Raw genomic sequence first — 22,832 nt, 5'->3', positions numbered from 1 at the left:
ACTCTAGTCTGGTGTTGCTTTTTGCCTGTCTCTCAGATCATTTGAAATATGCAGCTGATCTAGAGATTGATCCGGGTTTGGTTGTAGATTGGGGTACAAAATAGCTTGTTTCATTTAAGCCTTTTTCTTTCGCATCAAATCTTTCTTGGATTTCATATATTAAAGCCATTACTCTTTTGACTTCCTGTAAAGTCAATCCTCCATCACTCTAAATACATGAGGCTATTCTCTATCTTTACAATCAGATCATGTGTAGAATATTGTTGTTATATTTGGGTTGATCAATCTGTCCCATTGGAAGATTCTTGATAAGGTGCAGAAATGTATCTATAATTTGATAGGCTGCACTCTTCTTATCTGCACCCTTTCTTCACAGATGTGATATTGCTAATTTCAGTCTTTTCTATAAATACTATTATGAGTCAAGTGTTCTTCAGAATTGTTTAATCTATTCTTTTGTTCAAGTTCATTTGACTCCTTGGTCGAGTAATCTCCGGCAATTCATTGTTTTAATACCTTATTGTAATAAACTTCTTATTCCAGTAGTTTCTTTCTAAGAACTGCAAGCTTGTGGAGCTCTCTTACTGCTGACTGTTTTCTTCCTATGTGTAACCTTAGTCTTTTTCAAGACTAAGGTTAATAGGCATGTCTTTGCTATAATCATCTTTTGTTTTTGTTAAACCTTACTGAACTTTAAAGAGCTAACTTTTGAAAATAAAATTTTAAAAAATTGAAAAGTTTTAACAAATTTGAACAAAAGTCAATTTTTAACTTTTTTTTTATTGAAACCAAAAAAAAAACAAAAAAACTTTGATATTGCTTTAAAACAAGAATTGGAATTTTAATGAAGATAAATGCAAAAAAAGAAAGAAAAAACAAAAAGTACATGAAGTGTAATTAACAGGTTTTATCTTTGACACCAAGGTTGTCGAATCAGAGTCAGACCTTTTTTAAATTTCGAAGTTGTTTAAAATTGATTGACTTCATGTAAAAAGAAAAACATGGTAAAATACGGAAGCTTTTTGGTGCTTAATCAGAATTCAACCTAATTAAAAACACAAAAATATTCATGATGTATGTACCGGTCATGGAACTGAAATGCCATATTCCAAAAATACATAAATTGATCAAATTTTTTTTTTTTACTAAGAAAATCAAATTTTATAAGAAAGCAAGACGGATCTGCCATGTTTTAGAAATCAAAAAGAGACAACTCGATTTGATTATGGAGATTTTTGTACATCATAAAGATTTATCTGCATTTTTATTTTTATTAGGTTGAATTCTGGATAAGAACCAACTTTTCTTTTTATTTGAATTCTGTAGATTTTGTTGAATTTTAAATTAAAAAACAATAAACATTAAAACAAATCCTATTCTCTTCAGAATCAACACTATATAAATAATATATATATGTATGTATGCCAGAGAGATTTTAAGTTAGACCTAAATAGTATTTAAGCAAACAAATCAAACTTTGATTCTGACTAGCCAGTATTATAAACTAATGTCCAGTGCAACACATGATTTAAAAAAAAAAAAACTTCCTGGTGCTTGTTTACATTGATGATCTTTTAAACCAACACATTTCAGGTGAAAACATTATGCACTATGAGTCATGGCGAAATTAGTATAAATTGCAAAATATAATTCAGTAGAAAAATAAATATAAGTAAAAATAGAATTTATTGAACTGAGTTTTATCATGTTTTAATATGGAAAAGTTGTGCAACAAATTCAGTATGACAAAACAAGGGAGATAACCCTCGAGTTAAATTGACAAATTAAGGATCTGCAATTTTTAAACCAATGCATTTGAGAATGTAATTGTGGATGCTTTTTTTTTTTTTTTTTTTGTTAAAAATACATCTAGCACATCTACTGGATTATTTTCGTAATTTTTGGAATCTATACTAATATTTCACCATGACATACATGTGTACGTAATATTTTCACCTGAAATGCATTGGTTTAAAAGATCACCAATATAAACAAGCACCAAATTCTTTATCCAATCAATCATTGTTGCAATATATAGATTTTCTTAAAGAATCACCTTCAAAGAAAGTTTAGCCAAGGGGAATAACTTGCACTAAAAGAATAATTATTCATCTCGATTATTTATGTTTCTTGCTTGTTTTTCTAAACACAGACATATTTATAAACAGAGTTTGTAACTAATGAATCCTGGTCAACACTGTATCCTATAGCTAGTATAATACAAGTTAAGTTGGATGTTTTATAATATTAAGAGTCTAATAAGAATGTTTGGTGTCCTGAAATCACAGCCCTTGTTACACTGCAGAATTAAAAGTGATGCCTTAAATTTCACTTGCACAAATTTAAAAGAAATAAAAAAAAAAATATATACAGGAAATATCTCATTCCAATATAATTTCCCAAATTGATCTCGCTCAGCCATTAACTCATAATTCAAATGCTGGGAACTTTGCATTGGAAGGATCCATTAAATCAGCCAAGAAGTAAATTGTTCCGGCCATACCTTTTTGAAAAAGAAAAAAAAAAGAGACGCGTCATACAATGGAATGACATTTTGTAAAAATATACAAATTAAAAAAAAAAAAAAAAAAATTGCAAGTTGTTATTTTATTATTAGTTAAAAATCTCGTTCTAGGGTTTTGGAGATGAGCTTATAACCATGTATGAAATAAAAAAAATAGCTGAAGTAATTTCAACAATTATTAGATTTATTGGAAATTTTTCGTTACAACAATGTTTTCCATTCAAAAATACTGTCTGTTTCTTCTCTAAATTTTGGGGCATTTTTGTTTGATTTTTTTAACAATTTATTTCCTCTTCTAATAAAGATAATCAATTAAATGGATCAGTTGTTTTGAGTGAGTGATATTAAAAATTTCCTCAGTGGGCTCCTTCTTTGGTGCTAGAAAATTAGTCACACCAGAGAGAATCCTATTTCTTTACAAAGCCACAATTTGCCCAGGGATGGTGTAATGTTACCGCATCTGGACTTATGCATCTGCCACTAGTCTCTTACTCTTGGATAAGATCCAAAAAAAAGAGTCTTCAATCTAATACGTCCCACACTGTTAGCCAACCTCCAACCTCTGTCCCAGTTTTACAAGTACTTTAATGGTATGTACTCTGGATGAACTCATAGCACTTAGGCCACCTCGACATAAATACCCTCGATTAACCCGACAAGCAGCAGAATCTAACCTTTTCCTTAGATGCTGGAAAGCCTTCTACTTTAATAGCTTCCTTCCTTGAACTGCTAACCTTTGGAATCCCCCCCCTGTTTCCCACTTCCCTGATTGTACTAACCTACTAAAGTTTAAATGTAATGTGATCAGACATCTCACTGCTCCACTCCCCATAGCCTCTTGGTAAACATGATCCCAAACAGAAGCCCCTTACATTCCAAGCAGCAATATGCCTTGTCTGGGGTGAAAAACATATTCATCATGCAACTGTCAATCTATCCATCTCATTAACTCTTATAAAAAAATTACCTTCAAACAGAGAAAAAGGACGATCTGGAGTACGGCAGCCATGTTTCCCATAATCCAAACACCATTCAGCAAACTATAATAAAAACAATAAAAATAAATTAGACAACAAAATAGGGAAACATTTTAGAGAAATGAACAAATCATTTCTCATCCAACACGAACTTTTTTATTGTATAAACAGTTGATTATTTAATGTTTTTGCAGTTCTGTTGCCAGCTAAGTTGAGATCACAAAGGCTACAATGATGAACATCGTCTCCTTCATGAATGTGAACCAAGAGTCCAATGACTGAAGTCATAAAATTAATTAATTTATATATTGGCTCTATCACACAAAATTTAACAAATAAAAAAAAATTTACCAGGTGAAACCATTTCAAGTGTTAGATACTATTGATGCACTCCTCTCAAAATGTTAGGAAATCAAAAAAAATATAACAAAAGGCGAAATAAGTTTATCAGCAGAACAATAGTATAAGAAGTTGTTCACCAACCCATACAAAAGGAAACTAAAATAGTGAGAGAGTTGGACAAATTGGCGTGAACGATATCATCTTCACATTTGATAGCTGGGAAAAAATGTGAGCTTAACATGATGTAGAACTTACAATGCCTTGCAACTCCAATGGAAAGTCAAGAATAAAGTTTATATATGAACTTGGTATCTGGCATTCCTTCAAAGGGAGACATTCGATTCAGGACTGCAAGAAACAGACCAGAAGAGTGAGAGATGTATTTGTCACTATGAAAAAAGGTATGTTTTTCTTTCGTCTGGACCAAGCAGACAAAGATGTTTATTTGTTGTTGTAAAAGAGGGAGTTACAGAGAATTGAAAATATTTCTGATTGAAATCCAGCCACCCAAGAGATGTTTTCTGCTTGAAATAAGAGTATCTGATTAAACACGGTTCAAACCAAGAGCAAAGAAATAAACCCTTTAAATGGACACTGTCTAGCCATTACCTCTAGTGGATATGTTAAGTAGTCAGCTTCTGACCACTGACAAAGGCCAGAAGCTAAAATTTTTGGTCAAGAGTTAAAAGATTTCAAATGGGAAAGGAAGGCAGTTAGAATCAGCCCTCTGTGCAAGGCACAGGCAATTGTTTTTCGGGGGTCCTTTTTTTATTTGGCCGGGATAAAAGATCTCATTTTACAAGTCTGCTATCTAAGTTAAGAAAACGAGTACCATTTTTAATCCTTTGAAAAAAAGAAAGAAAAAAATAAACATCAGTTAACTGGACTTTTGCTTGTGATGAAAATTCTTTTATTGCAGCATTGACTGAACGATGATGGCAGGTGCAGTAAATGCACATGCATGCTTAAAATGCTATTCTCGTCAATGCTAATCTTTGGAACACTAATATTGTTATGATCTAATATTAAACGTTTGACAACTAACGTGATCTCCTTTGCACTTACCTTCGTTGCTTTATACAAATAAGTTTTCTCTTTGGTCACTTTGAACATGAGAAGGAAAGCGTAAGCATTTCCAGCCGTTCCATGACAGATGCCATAACCTTTCTGTAGCAAACCTCGGTGCCATATTACCTCTGCACATTGTTTGGCTGCAGTCAGATATTTATCATCTTCAAATCGCTGAAAATCAAAACAAACAAAAAAAATCTATCAGACGGGAACAAAGAATTTATAAAATATAGAATAAAACCACTTGTATTAATAACAGAAAATGCATGGGGAATTTTTCAGAAAATCCAAATCCAAATAATCATTGTGTTAGTAATTTATTATAACTGTAATAATTTATTTGTTTAGCTTTATGATGAACTTTTTCGTTTCACAACTCATCTATATATAAACAGGGTGAAGCAAAACAAGCAACTTGAAGCCCACAGCAATCCGTGTCAGATAAAACAGTTGCATTATACTTAATTATTTTTTGCATAAAATAATAAATAAAATGGTTCACTGTTTTGAATTTGTTTTTAATATTATAAAAATATATTACTTTATGAAATATTTATTGATATTTTTTTATTTTTTTTTTATTTAGAAAAATAAAATATTTTTTTTATCTGACACTCTGTTGCAAACTTCGAGTCACCTATTCTTTTGATTCACCTAATAACAGTAGTATCCACAAACTTCTCTACATTTGATAGGCACGACAAAAAAATTTCACCCTATTTCTCTCTTTCTGTACAAATTTCATCTTTCCTTTATATCCATTTCTTTTCCACCATCCTCTGTTTTTAAAACTAAAATAAATCCAGGAGAATTATTTTTAATAACGCCATGGAATTTTGGTGGATTCTTTAAATCGATAAAGTTAATTCAACAATATTGAATTTTCTAATTGATGTCGCACAGACCAAAAGTGTAACATATTTCTATTAAAATTTCTATACTTTTTAATGCTATTCATCTGTCTATCTTTCCCCTCCCCTTCCTCAAGCCTCTCTTCTCCATCCAACGCTTGCCTCTCTCTCTGGACATACACACATACAACTTGTTTTTATATAGATTATTTAGACGAATGAATTGGCATAAGGATTAGACGAATGAATTGGCATAAGGAAAATAATTCCTTGACAAAAAAAATCAGAGTTACTTCCCTTTAATACATAAAATATTTAAAACCTTGACTCACCTGAACAAAATATGCAGCAATTTAGGATCAAAGAATGAATAATTAAACATATTTTTTTTTTTTTTAAATATACTAGCAGCTTTGCCCTATATACTGTTCATAAATTTCCCTACGTGTGAATACACTTTATGTTAGATTTCAAATGTTTAGACCAAAATTTGTCTGAGTAATTTCGTAGAGACTGCAGAAGTAAATTTTTTTTTTTTAACTTTAGCCCCAATTTTGACCTCTTAACAATTATTTTGGTCTCAAATTGAAATACAAAGTTTTACCCATGTCCAGATTACCTACATCTAAAATTTCAAGTCTTTGGACCCAAAATTGGTGGAGGAATTTAGTAGAGTCTGCAAAGGTCAACTCTTCGAACTTTGACCTTTTGGCAGCAAAATTTTCGTTCTAAAACTGATTAAAATGCTTGCCACATGTCTGAATACCCATTATGTATAAATTTCAAATGTTTAGACACAAAATTATCTAAGTAGTTTGCTAGACACCGTAAAGTCAAATCTTTTGAACTTTGACCACTTTGGTAGGTCTAATTTTCGACCGAAACCGATAAAAAGCTTGCCTTATCTCTGAATACCCTTTATGTAAAATGAGTAATTTGATAGAGACCACAGAGGTCAACATTTTAAAAATTTTGACCCCAATTTTGACCTGTTGACATTTATTTTTGGAGACTCATATCAAATTATAAAGTTTGATCCATGTCCAAGTAACCTAAATTTAAAATTCCAAGTGTTTAGACACAAAATTGGCAGAAGAGTTTGGTAGAGTTTTCAAAGGTCAAATTGTTGAACTTTGACCCATTGACAGGCAAATTTTCTGTCCGAAAACTGATTAAAAAGATTTTCCCAAATCTCAATACTCCTTATGTCAAATCTCGAGTCTGTAGACTGAAAATTGACAGAGTTATTTGGTAGGGAAATGTACACACACACACACACACATTTTCACTTTTATAGATATATAGATTATTCATTTTGGGTAATGTTGATCAAGAACAGACCAATTTTGTGGCTGTTTATTTTGTATTGTTTTTTTATTTTTAGCTGGAGATACGTACACATGCAGATAACTATCCTTGCTAAACTTGCAAACACAAATCCTGAAAGTTACAATTCAAGGTAAGTGTCCACTTTGTGAATTTTCAAGCCTTCATAATCCTTTTTGGTTGAGGGGACTGAATCCCCACACCGAATTATTGCAAAACTTTGGCAAATTTGGTGTTGATTCTTCAGATCTGTTAGGTGACCTTTTTTTTTTTTTTTTTTTTTAAAGTTCCCTTCAGTGTCAGCAATTCTGATACTAATTCCTTTAACATGAACCTGAAATATTCAATTTTATCCTTGGCTAGGTTATTTGAGCATAATGAGGGAGAAACAACAATCTTTCTAAACTGAGGAAAGATAGAGGTTTGAATCTTTAATAAACCTTGCTTGGTTATCATAACAAATCATATGCTGGAAATAGTCCAAGTATATTTCCAAGCTAAAATATAAAAACAATTTCCATATTGGAATAATAACAACGTTTGAGTTCCTAGCTGTTGTTAATTAATGTTGAATTAATTGGAACATTTCAGAATATGATATGTTCTCTCTTCTTGTCATGCTTTCATAAGTTTTCATCGGAAACTAATATTTCTCCTACTTTGAGTTTAGTATGAAAACAAAGTCTCTAACAAAATCTCACCCATAAGATTTGTCTAAAAATAATAAGCCTAAAATGTCTAAACCATTATGCAATTACAAGTGTTCAAATATAAATTCACGATAATACAAATATGTTAAGAAAAATACAATCGTACTTAGGCATACAGCAGGAGACTTGTCACCTCTTATTGAAAGTGAGCTGCTGATTTCTTCTTGGAATAAAAAGTCAGGTGCAGAGTCTAGTTATTTTTGTTTCAAAATAAATTATGTTATAGGTTAGAGTTTGGAGTCCCACATCCGTAACATATGGTTGAATCCATACTAGACACTATCCTCAAGTCTCTAAAGTCTCTCTGTACAGGGGTTTGGTAGGACAACCTGGCATGAGAATGCTTTTCTCTACAAGTAAACCCTGACTAAATATTGAAAATCACATTTCGTATTTGCTATCCAAATAAGATTTTCTCAGGATGGCAACTCAACACTAGCTTTTACGAGGAAAGGTACACCTTTTCTAAGTGATGTTACCTTAAGTAAGAGCACAAAGCTGGATACTCCATTAGACTAGATGAATTCTTGTCCTGGAATCTCATAAGACCAAGAGATCACAGAAAGAGATACTATAACATTTAAATGTTCAATTGGGGATAGGAAAATTATGTTTTAAACTTTTTTATTAACTGAGTGCTTGAGATGTAAAGGAGAACTTTAATGAAATATTTGAATATTTATGTATTTCATATATAGAGATCAAGTGTTAGTCTCAGGAACGAGGTTCCCTGATTTCTGAGAATTTCGAGTAAAGTAAAATGAAACTAAATTGCGGATTAAGACCATAATTCTTCATTGGTTTCATCATCCGGAACAAGCTTCACACCCCCAGGTTTTTATCTGTGGGGTATCTCAAATGTCTCTCAAAACAATCCCCAAAGTTAAAGTTCATTATTGTCTCTGCAGACGACGATAACAAGTATGATATGGTCTCTTCTGAGTTATTATTATCTTCCTCTCAGATAACGTGAAAGCCTTTCCTATGTTAAGAATGGCTTTCTTGTCCACTTGACCATATCTAATTATCCAGCCATATGGACAGGAAAAACAGGAAGTCAAAAAAAGAGCAGACAATCTTGACTATAACTATCTCCAATATTCTTGAACTGAGAAAGGCTATCACAGCCCAAATCAGAATAAGGTTGAGAGAGGAGTGTTACAGTGCTATTGACAATTTTGCAGGTTGAATTCAAGTGTAGTTATCCCTGAATGGCAATAAAATATAAAGACTGTTGGATATTCATGAATGCAACTTGTTGGACAAGTCAGGCATAAAAGGATTGTGAATTTTATGAACAATTCCATTATGTCATTTTTTAGGGGTATGGAGGTAATCTTGTGTAAATTATACTATAAATTTGAAAACAATCAACACTTATTGATTGAAAATAAATTTAAGTTTATAGGAGGCAATACAATGCAGAGGTGTAACGGGTAGACACGAACTGAAGCAAATTACGGTGGAATACACGCATATACTGGATCAAAAAAGATGAAACTGCAAAGCTAATTCCACCATTATAAATCTTTATTTGCTTCAGTTTATATCTATCTGTTACACTTCTGCATTGTATTGCCTTCTGTAAATATTTAAATTACTTTTATACACACTAAACAATACTTCAATCAAACTACACTAACTACTTATTGTTTTGTATGAGAAGGCATTCATACTTACCTGATAAGCTGCCACAAACATATAGATCCATCCCGGTGCCCCATGACACCAGTGTATCAGTTTATCTGTTGTACTACCGTGCGATGAAGGACAATTACCTGAAGGAAATTGTAGTTTCAACATGTAATCAATGGAAGGACGTACAAGGTCCTCAATTTGGGAATTCAGCGACGGGGCATCAACCTTAAATGGGAAAAAAAATATCTTGTTAGATTCATGTTTTAACAGAAAAGCAAGCAAAATCCTACCCCTTTAATGTTGAGGTCACTAGATGCTAGAAAGCCTTTTACATTAATAGTTTCTTCCCTTTGACTGCTAGAATTTAGAATTCTCTCCCTTTCCTGCTTCCCTAACTGTACTAACACGCAGAAGTTTAAAGGTAATATGAAAAGACATCTCACTGCTCAACTTCATACAGTCCCGACACAAATTCAAATAGTAACTCCTTACGTTCCAAGTGGCAATATACCTTATTTAGAGTGAAAATGAGCAAAAAAACAAAAAAAAACAAACAGAACTGGCCCCAAAATGCACAGAGAAAATCATTATTAGTGTTATAAAAGTTAATGATTATCTAATAAACAACAGTGATGTTATGAAATGTTGAGATGACAAATATGATAAAAGTGTTGTTTATATGATATGATATATGATATGATATGTTAAGAAACTGCTGATATTATGACAATGTGTTGAATTGATTTTAGATATGATTTTTTTTTAAATTAATAATTTGTATCACATAGTTTCGATGACATTGTCGTTTTGAGAAAGAATGCTGTAATAATTTAGTTTTTCTTTACTAATGAGTCACCCCTTATCAAGGCTAAAAGCAGCTCGAGGATAAGAGTTAATACAATGGTTAGATCGTCTATTCAATGACAAAGAATATTATGAGAGGATTGAAAATTATGAGTGGCATAAACCAAGTTTGATTAATTATGACAACAGTTTATGACAAGTACTTGTTGACATTTAGAGACGATCACGTTATAACATGCAGGGAAGCAGACCCAAATAATGTGTTCCAAAGATAGCAAGCTCTTGGAAAAAAACTGTGTTCATGGAAATTTCATTTGATGAAAATAAAGTTCTTTGCAGTTGTGTTGATAAGTTTTTACTGTAGATGTTTTACAAGGAGGAAAGATTGAAACTCGAGCATCATCCATGGTAATAATGAGAGAACTGAGAAAGCCTTGCAATGTCTGTGTGAAAATGGATGTAGAGAACAGAAAAGATCATTCCCCACTAGATTGTAAAGTTCATTTTGTACTCTATTAAGGCAAGAAATACAAGTTGGATAACAATATGTAGCGATGATAACATATACCAGGAGGAGATGGACAACCTAAGACTGAAATGACTACCCAGAGCATTACATCAACTTTGGAAAACCTAGAGCAAATACCAAAAGACAATACCCGAAAACTCGCCACAGTTTGCACCCCATACATAAAGGGTCTGTCTGAAAAAATTAAAAACATATGCAGTCTATATGACATCAGAACAATATTCAAGAGTGACTCGACTCTTAAAAAACACTTAGTACGAATCAAGCCTCCGACCAAAAGTCTCATGACAAAAAACTATGAGAAAAATATATGAGATTTCATGCAAATGCAGAAAACTACACAAAGATGTGTGCAAATTGGAACAGACTTTTTACTGTGCACCAATTGGACTAGTTTTTTGGACAAATGCCAAATGGATTGGAATTTCGATCGAGTTTTAAATTGAACATGTATTTTGCCATGTTTCAATTTGACTAACATTTAAGCTGTGTCAATCAAATCAGCATTTTAGACATGAACTAATTGGTTTTCAACAAGTTATGTTTGCCATGAATACATTATAAATGCTGTTTCTATGACATTTTACTTTCTTTTTTTAATTTAAAAAAAATATATTTTAATATGTAGACAAAAAATTCATGTTTGTATTATTTAGATTTCTTGGACTACTCTTCTTATCTTGAGTACTATTTGCAAATTTTGGTCAATGTAACCTTTAACGTTGTCAAACTTGGGAATCTTTCTGTTGGACTTGGAAATTGTTCTGGGGTAATTAACTACCCCTATATCCAAGGACAATATGGATTCATCTGACATATAATGCCAGAGATTTCTACCTTCAAGCAGAGAGTACATTCATAATTTAACTGCTCGCAATGAACCCTAGAACTCTTTCATCTTATAATTGTGACCCCTTATATCGGACCACAATAGAAATTAGCACGGAATTCTGAAGGAATCCTTCATTCAATTCACATGCCATGATTGAATAGAAATTTCTAGTCCGAATTTTATGAGCGTCAAACCAATTTTTGTTTTCTATCACTATTCATTACTACATCTTTGAAATGAAAAAAATGGATTTTGTAAAAAAAAGATACTTATTGTAATGTTTATAGGCACGCACCCTTGCAAAAAGTGAATTCAAAGTACACATGGGAAATCCATCTGAAGCCGCCGCGTTTGAAAAAGGTTATCATGTTTCCAAGATCACGTGTTTAGGTTTTAATTAAAAATAAAAAGTCAAACAAAACCGTAGGAGATATTATTTCTAAAATATTTGTAATAAAAACAGTCTAAAATTTAATTAGATCCATTAGTGAATCCCAAGTTCTTCAAACATAATTTATGAAACTAAACTACCTACAAAACAATTTCTGTTAAAACACGCTTTCATTCTCATAAATACTTACTTCCTATTAAAGAGATGCTATTTTTAATAATCATATTAAATATATTATTTTAAGAACTGTAAATTCATGTTTATTCAGTGAAAAACATTTACCTTCATTAGAATGTAGAATATTCCACAAAGGCCATGAGCAGCTCCAAAATAATTCTTATCATGCCATTCATACATCAATGGACATTTACTGTGTTGTTGATGGGATGTTTGTTGGCCAGACTTGATGATCTTGTGGCAAATCTATAAAATATAATTTTTGTTAATATTTTGTACAAATCATTGCTTTGAGAATATCTAGTACCAGAATAGTTCTCATGGAATAGCTGAAAAAAAAAAATGAAATTGAAATGAATTTCTCAACCTGGATCAGTCTTTTATGCATGCATGTGTGTGTGTGTGTGTGCGCGTGTGTTGAGGGCAGCACAAAAACATCTTTTTTCCTAAACATGTCTAATTAGTTACAACTAAGGGAGTCAAAATGAAGAAAAAGACCAAGTTTGCTTGTGTGGGGGAAAGTGACAGGAAGTCAATCTTTTATGAAACAAAAGATCTAACTCCCCCGACCCCATTATGAATTGTTTGAAGTCTTAATCTTCATGGCTAAATTATTGTAATCATTAATTGAGGTTTGTTTACAGATGCCATATGTGTCGAAGGTCAACTTGTGTAGACTCAAAGTTGCCCCTTTCATTTTGCTTATTTTCTGGGGTCCTTGAAACCCAATTGATCCAACTGGTTTATAACAGTTAAATTTTAAATAAATTCAAAGTATAAGTTAATAAAAGTTTGTATTTACATGCTTCTTCTAATAAATTAAATTGCCATTATGCACCTCAGGAGTAAAACATTTGTTTGTCTGAAGGTTAACCCCCCTCCCTTAAAAAAACAAACAAAAAAACAAAACAAAAAAAACTTATAGCAATTACAAGAAGAATAATCATGAGATTCACCTGAAGAATTATGTTTACGTCGACGACATCTTTTCCCAAATGCTTTTGCACAAAGAGCAAAGCAAATAAGTATCCGACACGACCGTAAAGTAATTCGTCTGGTAAAGATTCATCTCGAAGAACTTGATGGTGTAAATCGAGTAACCTGCGACACAATAGAAAAAACATAAATACAAAAATAGACAACTATAATATTGTAAATGTGTTTCTTTTTTTTGGGGGGGGGGGCATTAATTTTCTGTCGATTATTCTTACCCTCTTTCTACGGTCTCAAATCACCCATTTCTTTCTGTCTATTACTCTCACCCTCTCTCACTGTATGTTGTTTGATCAGCCTCTCCTTATTTTATATAATTTCTATCATTTTCAGTCTCTCTGTTTATGAAGAGTCAAATGATTATAAAACTAACTATAGAACAAAAGATTGGACTAGTTCATTATAAATAATAGGCAATATCACCACAGATATTAATACTAGCGAATGGTTTAAGATGGACTATTTCAAATTTTTGCTTTTATTAATCAATTTTATGATTTTTGATTGTTAAGCAATCGTTAACATCTGTCCGCTCAACTTAAACAGCAGCAGATTGGCCTTCGACCTTGATAAGTGGTTACTCCCTTCTAAAAAATTGAGACAAAGATAACCAGTTTGAGAGAATTGAAAGCAATAGAAACAAAGAAGTTTTATAAAATATTTGCAAGAAAAAAACCCATATATATATAAAAACGGAGGGGTGGAGTTAGGGTTAGGGTTAGATATATAAAAATGGGGGGGGGGAGAAGGAAGTGAATAACATATAAGAAATCTCACTTTCGAAGACAATCTTGAGACTCGGAAAACTCTTCCAGCAAATTGTAGAGAACGGCTCCGACAGCGAGAGGTCCAGCATCTCCACATAGAAAGGTAACTCGGTGCTTTTTTAAGTGTCGCAATGGACGCTTGATATATTTCCCTGCTTCTAGAAGTTGTTCTCTGTCATTCTTTAAGGGTCCAGCCTTGTAGAGGTGCAGATACAATAAGGCAATGCCTGTACAAATGAAAACGTTCAAAAGAATAAAATACATGACAACTAATGACACAAATCTCTATTATGTAGGGGGTGTCGAAGAGAGTTGCAAGGACCCATAAAATAATGGCTAAAGTACTTGATAAAATCCAATTGTAAAGTTAAATTCTTCTCGAGGTTGAAGGTTCAATCCTTAATGCGGCTGATACTCAAAATACACTCGAAAATTACTTAGGATTTTTACCCAATCATGGATGACTGAGCAAGAGCATTCTACTGCCATAAATTAAAGGGTTCTGTTCAAAACACCATGCAGATTTTCAAGTTCAATAAGATACACCTGAAGAAGGTCAGAGGTTAGAGAGATCGAAACGTAAAAATAAAACTCAAGATGAGAACAGCAACCTGAAGAATCCAAGTAATAAGAATAATCAATCCTCATCCCAAAAATTCAGAAATGTAATAATGTTCATGAAATTAAAAATATTGCTTTAATAAATAAAATATATGCACATTTTAGCAAAAATAAAAGAAAAACAAGTATAAACTTTTAGTGTGCAATTACCCACATGTGGCAAAAATACTCCATGCATGAGTGAAAAGTGGTTTTGTAAAGATACAGAATACTCAGGTGTGAGTAGGTTTCTAGCATAGTAGAGGGAACCCACCTTCTTTTCAGCAGTCTTTCTTGTAACTGTTAAAGGAAAGAAGCTTAGTCTTAGTAGCATTGAATGTTACCATTCATTTATGTCCCCATTTCACTATAGAATGGAGGTCATTCTCTAAGGCTTTAGTCATTTCCTTAGATATGTATTTATTGGCTTTCCCCTTATGTCTGTAATAGAGTATGGTGTCATCAGTAAATATATCCATCTCAGAGACAATTTTATCAGAGAGGTTGTTTAAAGAATATCAGGAATAATAATGGTCCAAGGATCCCCTGCATTTATACTATGTTGTTTTGATAACATCAAGGGTGTCTAGATTTTTCTCTGATTATATTATGTATTAAAAAAAACAAAAACAAAAACAAGAATATACATTTTTTGTGTGAATTTGAGAAATGAAAAGTTATTTCTCTTTGGACTATTGTCCTCAGCAACAATGATATTTGAATTTTTCAGTCGCTGTTTCGGCTAATTTGTCATGATCTAGTTAAATGCCTGTTTGATTGAAAATGATCTCGTACACTTTGGGATACGTGAACATACAGAAAAGTCAGAATGTCGATAATGAATGATAACTTTTTTTTTTAAGTTTTAGGAAACTTTAAAAATTGCATTAAAAAAACACAAAAACAATCTTTATATTAAGATTGAATGTTGTTCAATAGTGATTAAACAAAAATTGAATTCAAATAATAAATTGAACTTCAATAATAATAAAAAAAACAAAAACGAATTCAAAAAGTTTTTGCATTTTTAAGATGAGAATTGATAATTTGTATTATTTAAACTATTTGAACCACTGTTCTCATCTTAAGAGTTTTTCTCACATTTGTTATTTATAACTGCATCCATTTGCCACAATCTAACTTCAATTATAGTTGAATTCAATTTTTTTGTCATTTTCCTAAGATACTGCAATCTGTTATATATTGGAGCCTTATGCCAGTAAGTAGAGAAGATGTTAACGTATGAATTTTGGTGAGGGTTACCTTAAGTACATGACAGAATAACTTGGTAGCAAACAGAAATCGATCCTGTGCAGTTGACATGATTGAAGCAGGGGAGTCAAGGATAACCTCCATAGACAAAAGTGTTAGCAATGCAGGTGTTGAATGGTATGATATAGAAATGATGTCACGTGTTCGGGGGACAGAATAGTGTTCCTAGTCAGTTGAACTCGGAAAGCAAGAAAGGGGACATGTGTCTGGAAATGTAGAGGGAATCTAAGTGAGTATTGCTTTGAGACTCACCCGCATGTTGACCATTTTAAGACTAAGTCTTTTTTTTTTTTTTTTTTTTTTACATAGGCATCACCACTTATCAAGGCCCAGAGACCATTCGAGGATAATGGTTATAAAATTAAGTAATTTATATGGTCTCTCCTACAAAGGGCAAATCCTCTGAATAAAACCTTTTAAAACCCAGACAAGTCGCCATTGTGTTTTCATGCATAAGAGTATCACAACCCATACATGAAAAAGCAATGATCAGAGAATGAAGACCAGCAACCGTACACGTATGTAAAATGACTTTTTTAGTTGATTGCTCACTGGTGATAACCCACATGTACGTGTTTGTGAAGAAAACATGTGTGAGCGGTTCATTTAGTGTTCATGAGAATATTATACAATCCAAATTAAGAGAATAACCCTAAGTGTGCATGGGGGTGGAAGGATACAGGAAGTAATTCTTTAATGAAATAAAAGTCTTCTACCCTCTAAACATATCACCAATAATTTGAAGTTTAACAAAATTACCACATTCAGTTTTCAGTTATCATGAGAAGAAAAGGAGGTGAGGCAAGGCAAGATGGAGAGAAAACAAACAGCAAAAAAGAAAAAAAAAAACTCTAGTCATTAGTCATTTCTTGTATCATTCAGATTACTATTCTCATCTTAAGTCTTATTTCACATATGGTCAGAATGGGGAGTGCGATAATAGAAATGAAAACATTGAGTTCAAATCCACCTTGTTGTTTGGCCTGCCGAGTGCTAAATACAAAAAAAGGTGCTCAAAGTTGTGTTTTTTTCTAGGTGGCATTGATTTGCATGTGTGGATACTAAAAAGCAAGATACAATAAGAGTGAGAGAGAAGGAAAAGCACAGGGATGTGAACAGACAAGACTAAGAAGTTTTTGTAATTACGAAAGCATTTTTTTATGCTGTAATAGTATTGTTCCGTGTTGTCCAGGCAAAAGTTCTTCCCCGATTTTAGACTGTTAGCGAGATTTTACATCAGCAAGTTTCAGTTCTTTACAATTAGATTGACTCACCAGCTTTCATTAGATCACCAAAGTTAAGCAACATTGAGGCTGGTCAGTACCAGATGGGTGACTTTTTGGTATACCAGGCACTGTATGTAGGAGGATGTCGATACCTCTCAGCAAGAACTTCAAAAACCTGATGAGGATATACCGGCAACTGGGGGATCACTTGTGAATTTGTCACATTTGGGCTTGTGCATCTGCTACCAGTCTCTCACTTCTGGACAAAGTTCAAAACAGAGTCGCCAATCTGATAGATTCTGAACTATCATTTAAGCTTCAACCTCTGTCCCATCGACGAAATGTTGCATCCCTCTGCCTGTTCTACATGTATTTTAATAGTGAATGCTCTGACAAACTACAAGCACTTGTACCCCCTCAATGTAAATACCCTCGAAAAACCCGACAAGCAGCAAAATCCCACCCCTACACAGTAGAGATCCCTAGATATAAGAAAGCCTTCTACTCTAATAGTTTCTTCCCTAAAACTGCTACACTTTGGAACTCTCTTCCGGGATTCTGCTTTCCCAACTGTACTGACATGCAGAAGTTCAAGTATAATGTGAACAGACATCTTGCTGCTCAACTCCCTACATAGTATCCCTGCAATTTATGTCCCTGATAGTAGCCCACTAGATCAAAGTGGCACTGTGCCTTCTTGGGGTGAAAATGGAATAAAAAAAAAAAATGGAAAAAAATATTCCCATAAAACTCCCTCATTTGGAGGAAGCTGGTTAAACCTTCCTAGGATGAGTGTCACTGATGCTTTTTTTTATTCAATGGGAAAGAAGTAATCTGCTTCATAAGAATGAACACCATAAAGTGACGGATCGGAGAAGGTAAAAGAAGAAAAGAAAAATTAAAGTTTGTAGATGGATTCGTCACATACATGTGGTATTAATTTGCATCTGAGGGGAATAGCGGTTATAAGAAGGCTGAATTGGGGAGGACAGTCAGTTTTTGACAGCTGATAGACATTAAGTTTAGACGAGTTGCTATGAATTGCAAAGATGGTGAAAAGGAGTCCTGACAATTTCTTCCACTTTTTACATCACAATACTATAAAGTGACGGACCAGCATCGTAAGAGCAAATCATCAAACTGACGAACCTGAGACGCCCGTGTAGACGGAAAAGTCGTTGCTCTCTTCTTTGCTTACTCCTTCTTTCATGGTTGCTAAGAAATGTCCGATTTTGTCCGAAATCTTCTTCCGAAAAGATTCTTCAATCTGAAATTCCAAATAAAATATCTACATAATAATACCCAAACATAATTGCATGTCTGTACATACATTATCACCTTTCACCCATTTTTAAAAGATGGAATTGCTTGAAAGAAAGAAATTTTTTTTAATTTCATCTGATGTTGCTGCTATTATTGAACATGAAACACAAACTAAAATACATTTTCTTGGTTTTCAAGTTTGGATCGAAACGTAGTATATTTTTTTCTGTTCCACTTAGATCTTACTCCCACATAGAGATTGACTTGTTTTTCAGTTCAGAACAAACATGAAAGGTGTAATCTGTAGAAAGACATGTTCGAAATGTGTAAATATGTTAGAAAAATAAAAATTTTAACAAAATGAAGTTTTCATAGAATCAGAAATAATGTACTGGCTCATAGCACGTTTTTATTATTTTAAGACAAAAAAGCATTAAAACATCTTTCTTTACTATATTATTAAACTACCTGGCAGCCCGGCATTTCCCGGTCATACAATACATTTAAACATTTTAATTTATGCAAGAACGTCGGCCATTACAATGACGAAAAGAGAGATAAGTATGTCCCCTGTATTAGCATTCCTCAAGGTGTTCACATTTAGGGAAAATGTCATTTCCCCTAATTTTCTGTAAAAATTACTTTTAATTATAAATAATTTTCTACTCAAATTTTGGATATATTACTATTTTCGACATGACAAGTAAGTTTTAAAAAATTGACTTGTCAACTCTTGCAACATTGTGCATATGAGCATGTGGAATAGTATCAGTAGTAGCAAAGGATAGCTGGCTTGCGAAGAGATTAGCAGCAGCAGTAGCCAAAAAATGCACATATGCAAATAAGGAAGTGTGCGCAGGAGGAAAAAGGAAAAAAAAAGGAGAAAAAATGCACAATGTGGTTGGCAGAAACAAAGTGCGACGATGAAGAAAATGCACATGTGAAGTCGAGGACGACAATGGGCTGGCCGTGGCCGGCATGCAGATCGAGAAGCGAGAAACTTGTTCGAAACAGGAGAGGAACAGTAAATAAAAACTTTTGTTAAAAAAGAAAAAATGCCGACCCAGATTTATTTATGTTTTATTTGTTTCTCCATTTGCAATGGTACCACATTACACTCTATCTTAACAATCCCCTCCCCCCCTCCAAATTTTATGATGTTCGTAGTTTTTTCTTTAACTAAGAAAATCAAATTTTATGAGTGTTATATTATGGAATACAAGATCTCCATTGAGTCTATAACAATATATAAACAAAACACAAATTGCATCAGCAGTAGTGAAGACACTCAAACACCAGGAGCAGCCACTGGTATGACAACGTTGATATGTAAGCGACAATGGTACCAACCTGTGCTTAACTACAATATTCAATTAACTGTTAACGACACATTAAGTTGTCAGAAACTATGCTTTTTGGACCTATCCTTCCATCACAATTCACAGATCATTATAGCAAAGAATTATCGGGCAAAACACATTATCCAAGGAATGCACTAACAGAGAGAAGGTCAGAGAAAATGCGACAGATGAGATATGGAAATATGTGATAAAATATTTATAAAAAGACTACAAGTGTCAAACTTAAATCTAAAATTCATTTACAGTTACACCAACAAGGGTAATTGGGACCATTGCAACAAAACGTTTCCTCTAATCGTAAACACAAACTGCTTGTTCTCAACTACGTCTACACACAGTATATAAAAGTTTGCATCATTAGCTGTCGCCAGCAGTTGGTGGCGGAGGTTGTCCAAACAACTCACATGGATTACTCTTTTCTTTTCTAACAACAGCAGCTAGCACAAACCTCTTTGCTCTTTTCCTTCTCTAACAGCAGCAGCAACAACTTACACAAATGCCTTCGCCCTTTCTTTCTCATAGCAGCATAAGCCGTTTGCTCACTGTTGGCAACAAAAAATCTTAATGATAAGACCTTATTATTTTCTTCTCGGAAATCTTTTTTCAACAAAGAATATTTTCATCCATTGTTTCTTCAATAAATATTTTATTTAATTCCTGTCTGTCTTTCTTTCTATCATACGCTAAATTTGTTATTGTGATGGTCGTTATAAGGTATTGAGATACAATACCTTTATAACACTAAATATAACATGAACAAGCAAAAAGGAATTGTCTCACGTAGCACTACGAAAAAAATAAAACAAAAAAAGACCGATAAGTCCACAATATATCAAACGTATGAGATCAGGCTTGTAATGCTACCGATTAATCACTTAATATCATTTAAAATTATTTTTTTTATATAAGAAAAAAAATACTCGATGAATTTATGTGATTTTGGATATATGATATTTTCGTTCCGTGAAGGGAACATACAACAAAGATTTTTCGGGAATTTGTAATCTTAACTCATTGTTCTTAAAGAGGTAACTTAGAATTGCTAGAAAAAAATGATTTTTTTAACTACTTTATTTAATGTAACAAAGTTTTATAGCATTAATAACAAAAAAATGTAAAATGTGACAATATTGTAATTTTTCTTAAGCAAAACATTCTATCTATATATCTATAAAAGTGAAATTGTGTGTGTGTGTGTGTGTGTGTGTGTGTGTGTGCATGCGTATTTCCCTACGAAACTACCCTGTCAATTTTCAGTCTACAGACTCGAGATTTGACATAAGGGATATTGAGATTTGGGAAAATCTTTTTAATCGGTTTTGGCCAGAAATTTGGCTTTCAAGGGGTCAAAGTTCAACAATTTGACCTTTGAAAACTCTACCAAACTCGTCTGCTAATTTTGGGTCTAAACACTTGAAATTTTAGATGTAGATTACTTGAATATGGATCAAACTATTTAATTTGATCTGAGCTCAAAACAATAAATCTTAAGGGGTCAAAATTTTTAAAAAATTGACCTCTGCAGTCTCTACCAAATTACTCAGCCAATTTTTGGTCTAAACATTTGAAATTTTACATAAAACGTATTCAAACATAGGCCAAGCTTTGTAATCGGTTTTTGGCCGAAAATTTGGTTGCCAAGGGGTCAAAGTTAAAAAGATTTGACCTTTGCGGTTTCTAGCAAATTATTCCGCCCACTTTTGGGTTGAAATTTTACATAAAGGGTATTCAGACATGCAAATAAGCTTTTTAATAAGTTTTTGGGCGAAAATTTGGCTGCTAAGAGGTCAAAGTTGAAAGAGCTGCAGACTCTACCAAACTCCTCCACCAATTTTGGGTCTAAACACTTGAAATTTTAGAAGTCAAACTTTTTAATATATATATGCATATGCACATAAAGTTATAAACATTACATAGGGTCCGAGCAAAGCCGGGCTGAACTGCTAGTTGTAAGAAAAAATAATTTTTTCAATTAGTTTAGTAAACTAGAATTACCTCCCTTAAAACAATAGATTAAAATTCCGAATTGCCGATATTTCTATAGTTTAGGGTTTTAATCGGGTAGAATTTTAAATAAGAACCTTAAATTTATAAGCTAAACTAATCCCACTCTAAAATGTTTTGTTTTATTCATTTTTACCGCCAAATTTTTCAGGCTGTAATCGCTAAAATAAAAGCAATAACCAGAAGGGGGACTTTCCCATGGCATTTATCGTAAAACAGCAGAAACCGAAAGTAAACAAAGATAAACTGAACTTGACGATAACGTTTTAATTTAATTTTTTAATCAAGACATAAAAAAAAAAATAACGCGTCTTCTAAATTTGTTTTGATACTAAAGCACCGGTTTTAGCATATTTTTTTTTTTTTTTTTTTTTTTTTTGTAATTTATGGCAAAAAAATGTCACCTTTCCGTCGGATGCGAGAAGAGTTGTTTCTTCTTCATTGTAAGACTGTGGGAACGGATTGTCAAAATGCCTCCTTTCGGCCATGGATTCAAGTTTACAACACTTGCTTCCACACGCGAAACAAAATGTGACAAAACGATTGCGAGAAAAACGCGTATTTATTTAATTAGATTGTACTTAACACGAGAGGCTTTCAGAGTTGCTCACTATAAACATAACAGCCGATTATTTTCGGGTTTTTAATTTTTACTTTCTTCAGCCTAAACAAGGCACAGTGCCACTTGGACATAAGGGTCTACTATATGGGACTACACCTACAGGGGCATTATGTAGGGAGTTGGGCAGGGAGATGTCTATTCACATTACATTTAAATTCCTGCAAGTTAGGGAAGCAGAAAATAGGGAGGGAATTCCAAAGTCTAGCAGTTCGTTGGAAGAAACTATTAGAGTAAAACTTTTCAACATTTAGGGACCTCTAGAGTGAAGGAGTGAAATTTTACTTCTTGTTGGGTTAATCAGGGATATTTACATTGAGGGGGCACTAGAGGTATGTCAGAACATATTTCATTAAAATATTTATAAAACAGGTGCAAGGATGGAACATTGCAGTGATGGGACAGGGGTGAAGCTTGGTTGACAGTGTAAAATCTATTAGATTTGTACTGTTTCTTATTTTATTTTTCTAAGACACACACACACACATATTAAAATTTATAAATTCATTTGTACAGAAATTACAGCATTCATCCACACTCTTGGGTCGCAAAAGT

At 33.0% G+C, this 22,832-nt stretch overlaps 1 protein-coding gene across 1 annotated transcript; it reads right to left on the bottom strand.

Moving 5' to 3' along the window:
• Positions 1 to 1,533: 1,533 nt before the first annotated feature.
• Positions 1,534 to 22,246, bottom strand: LOC145291356 (lanC-like protein 2). Its single transcript, XM_080137128.1, has 9 exons — positions 22,063 to 22,246; positions 18,180 to 18,297; positions 13,943 to 14,159; positions 13,129 to 13,273; positions 12,278 to 12,418; positions 9,482 to 9,664; positions 4,909 to 5,085; positions 3,492 to 3,564; positions 1,534 to 2,503 (listed from the first exon to the last, which is right to left on the bottom strand). Exons 1-9 carry the CDS (start codon positions 22,144 to 22,146, stop codon positions 2,427 to 2,429), a joined length of 1,215 nt encoding a protein of 404 aa, XP_079993254.1. The 5' UTR covers positions 22,147 to 22,246; the 3' UTR covers positions 1,534 to 2,426.
• Positions 22,247 to 22,832: the final 586 nt, after the last annotated feature.

The sequence above is a fragment of the Euprymna scolopes genome, chromosome 12, assembly GCF_053919585.1.
Source record: "Euprymna scolopes isolate OS-2025 chromosome 12, ASM5391958v1, whole genome shotgun sequence".
NCBI classification, from domain to species: Eukaryota; Metazoa; Mollusca; class Cephalopoda; order Sepiida; family Sepiolidae; genus Euprymna; species Euprymna scolopes.
This window is presented reverse-complemented; position numbering and strand designations above follow the sequence as displayed.

What these genes read in the sequence shown, in the direction of transcription:
- LOC145291356 (XM_080137128.1), bottom strand. Translation starts at nt 22,146, where the DNA reads ATGGCCGAAAGGAGGCATTTTGACAATCCGTTCCCACAGTCTTACAAT. An exon ending in TTCTCGCATCCGACGGAAAG is followed by an intron (nt 18,298 to 22,062) that starts GTGACATTTTTT and finishes TTGGAATTTCAG; the next exon opens with ATTGAAGAATCTTTTCGGAA. An exon ending in TCTCAAGATTGTCTTCGAAA is followed by an intron (nt 13,274 to 13,942) that starts GTGAGATTTCTT and finishes ATTGTGTCGCAG; the next exon opens with GTTACTCGATTTACACCATC.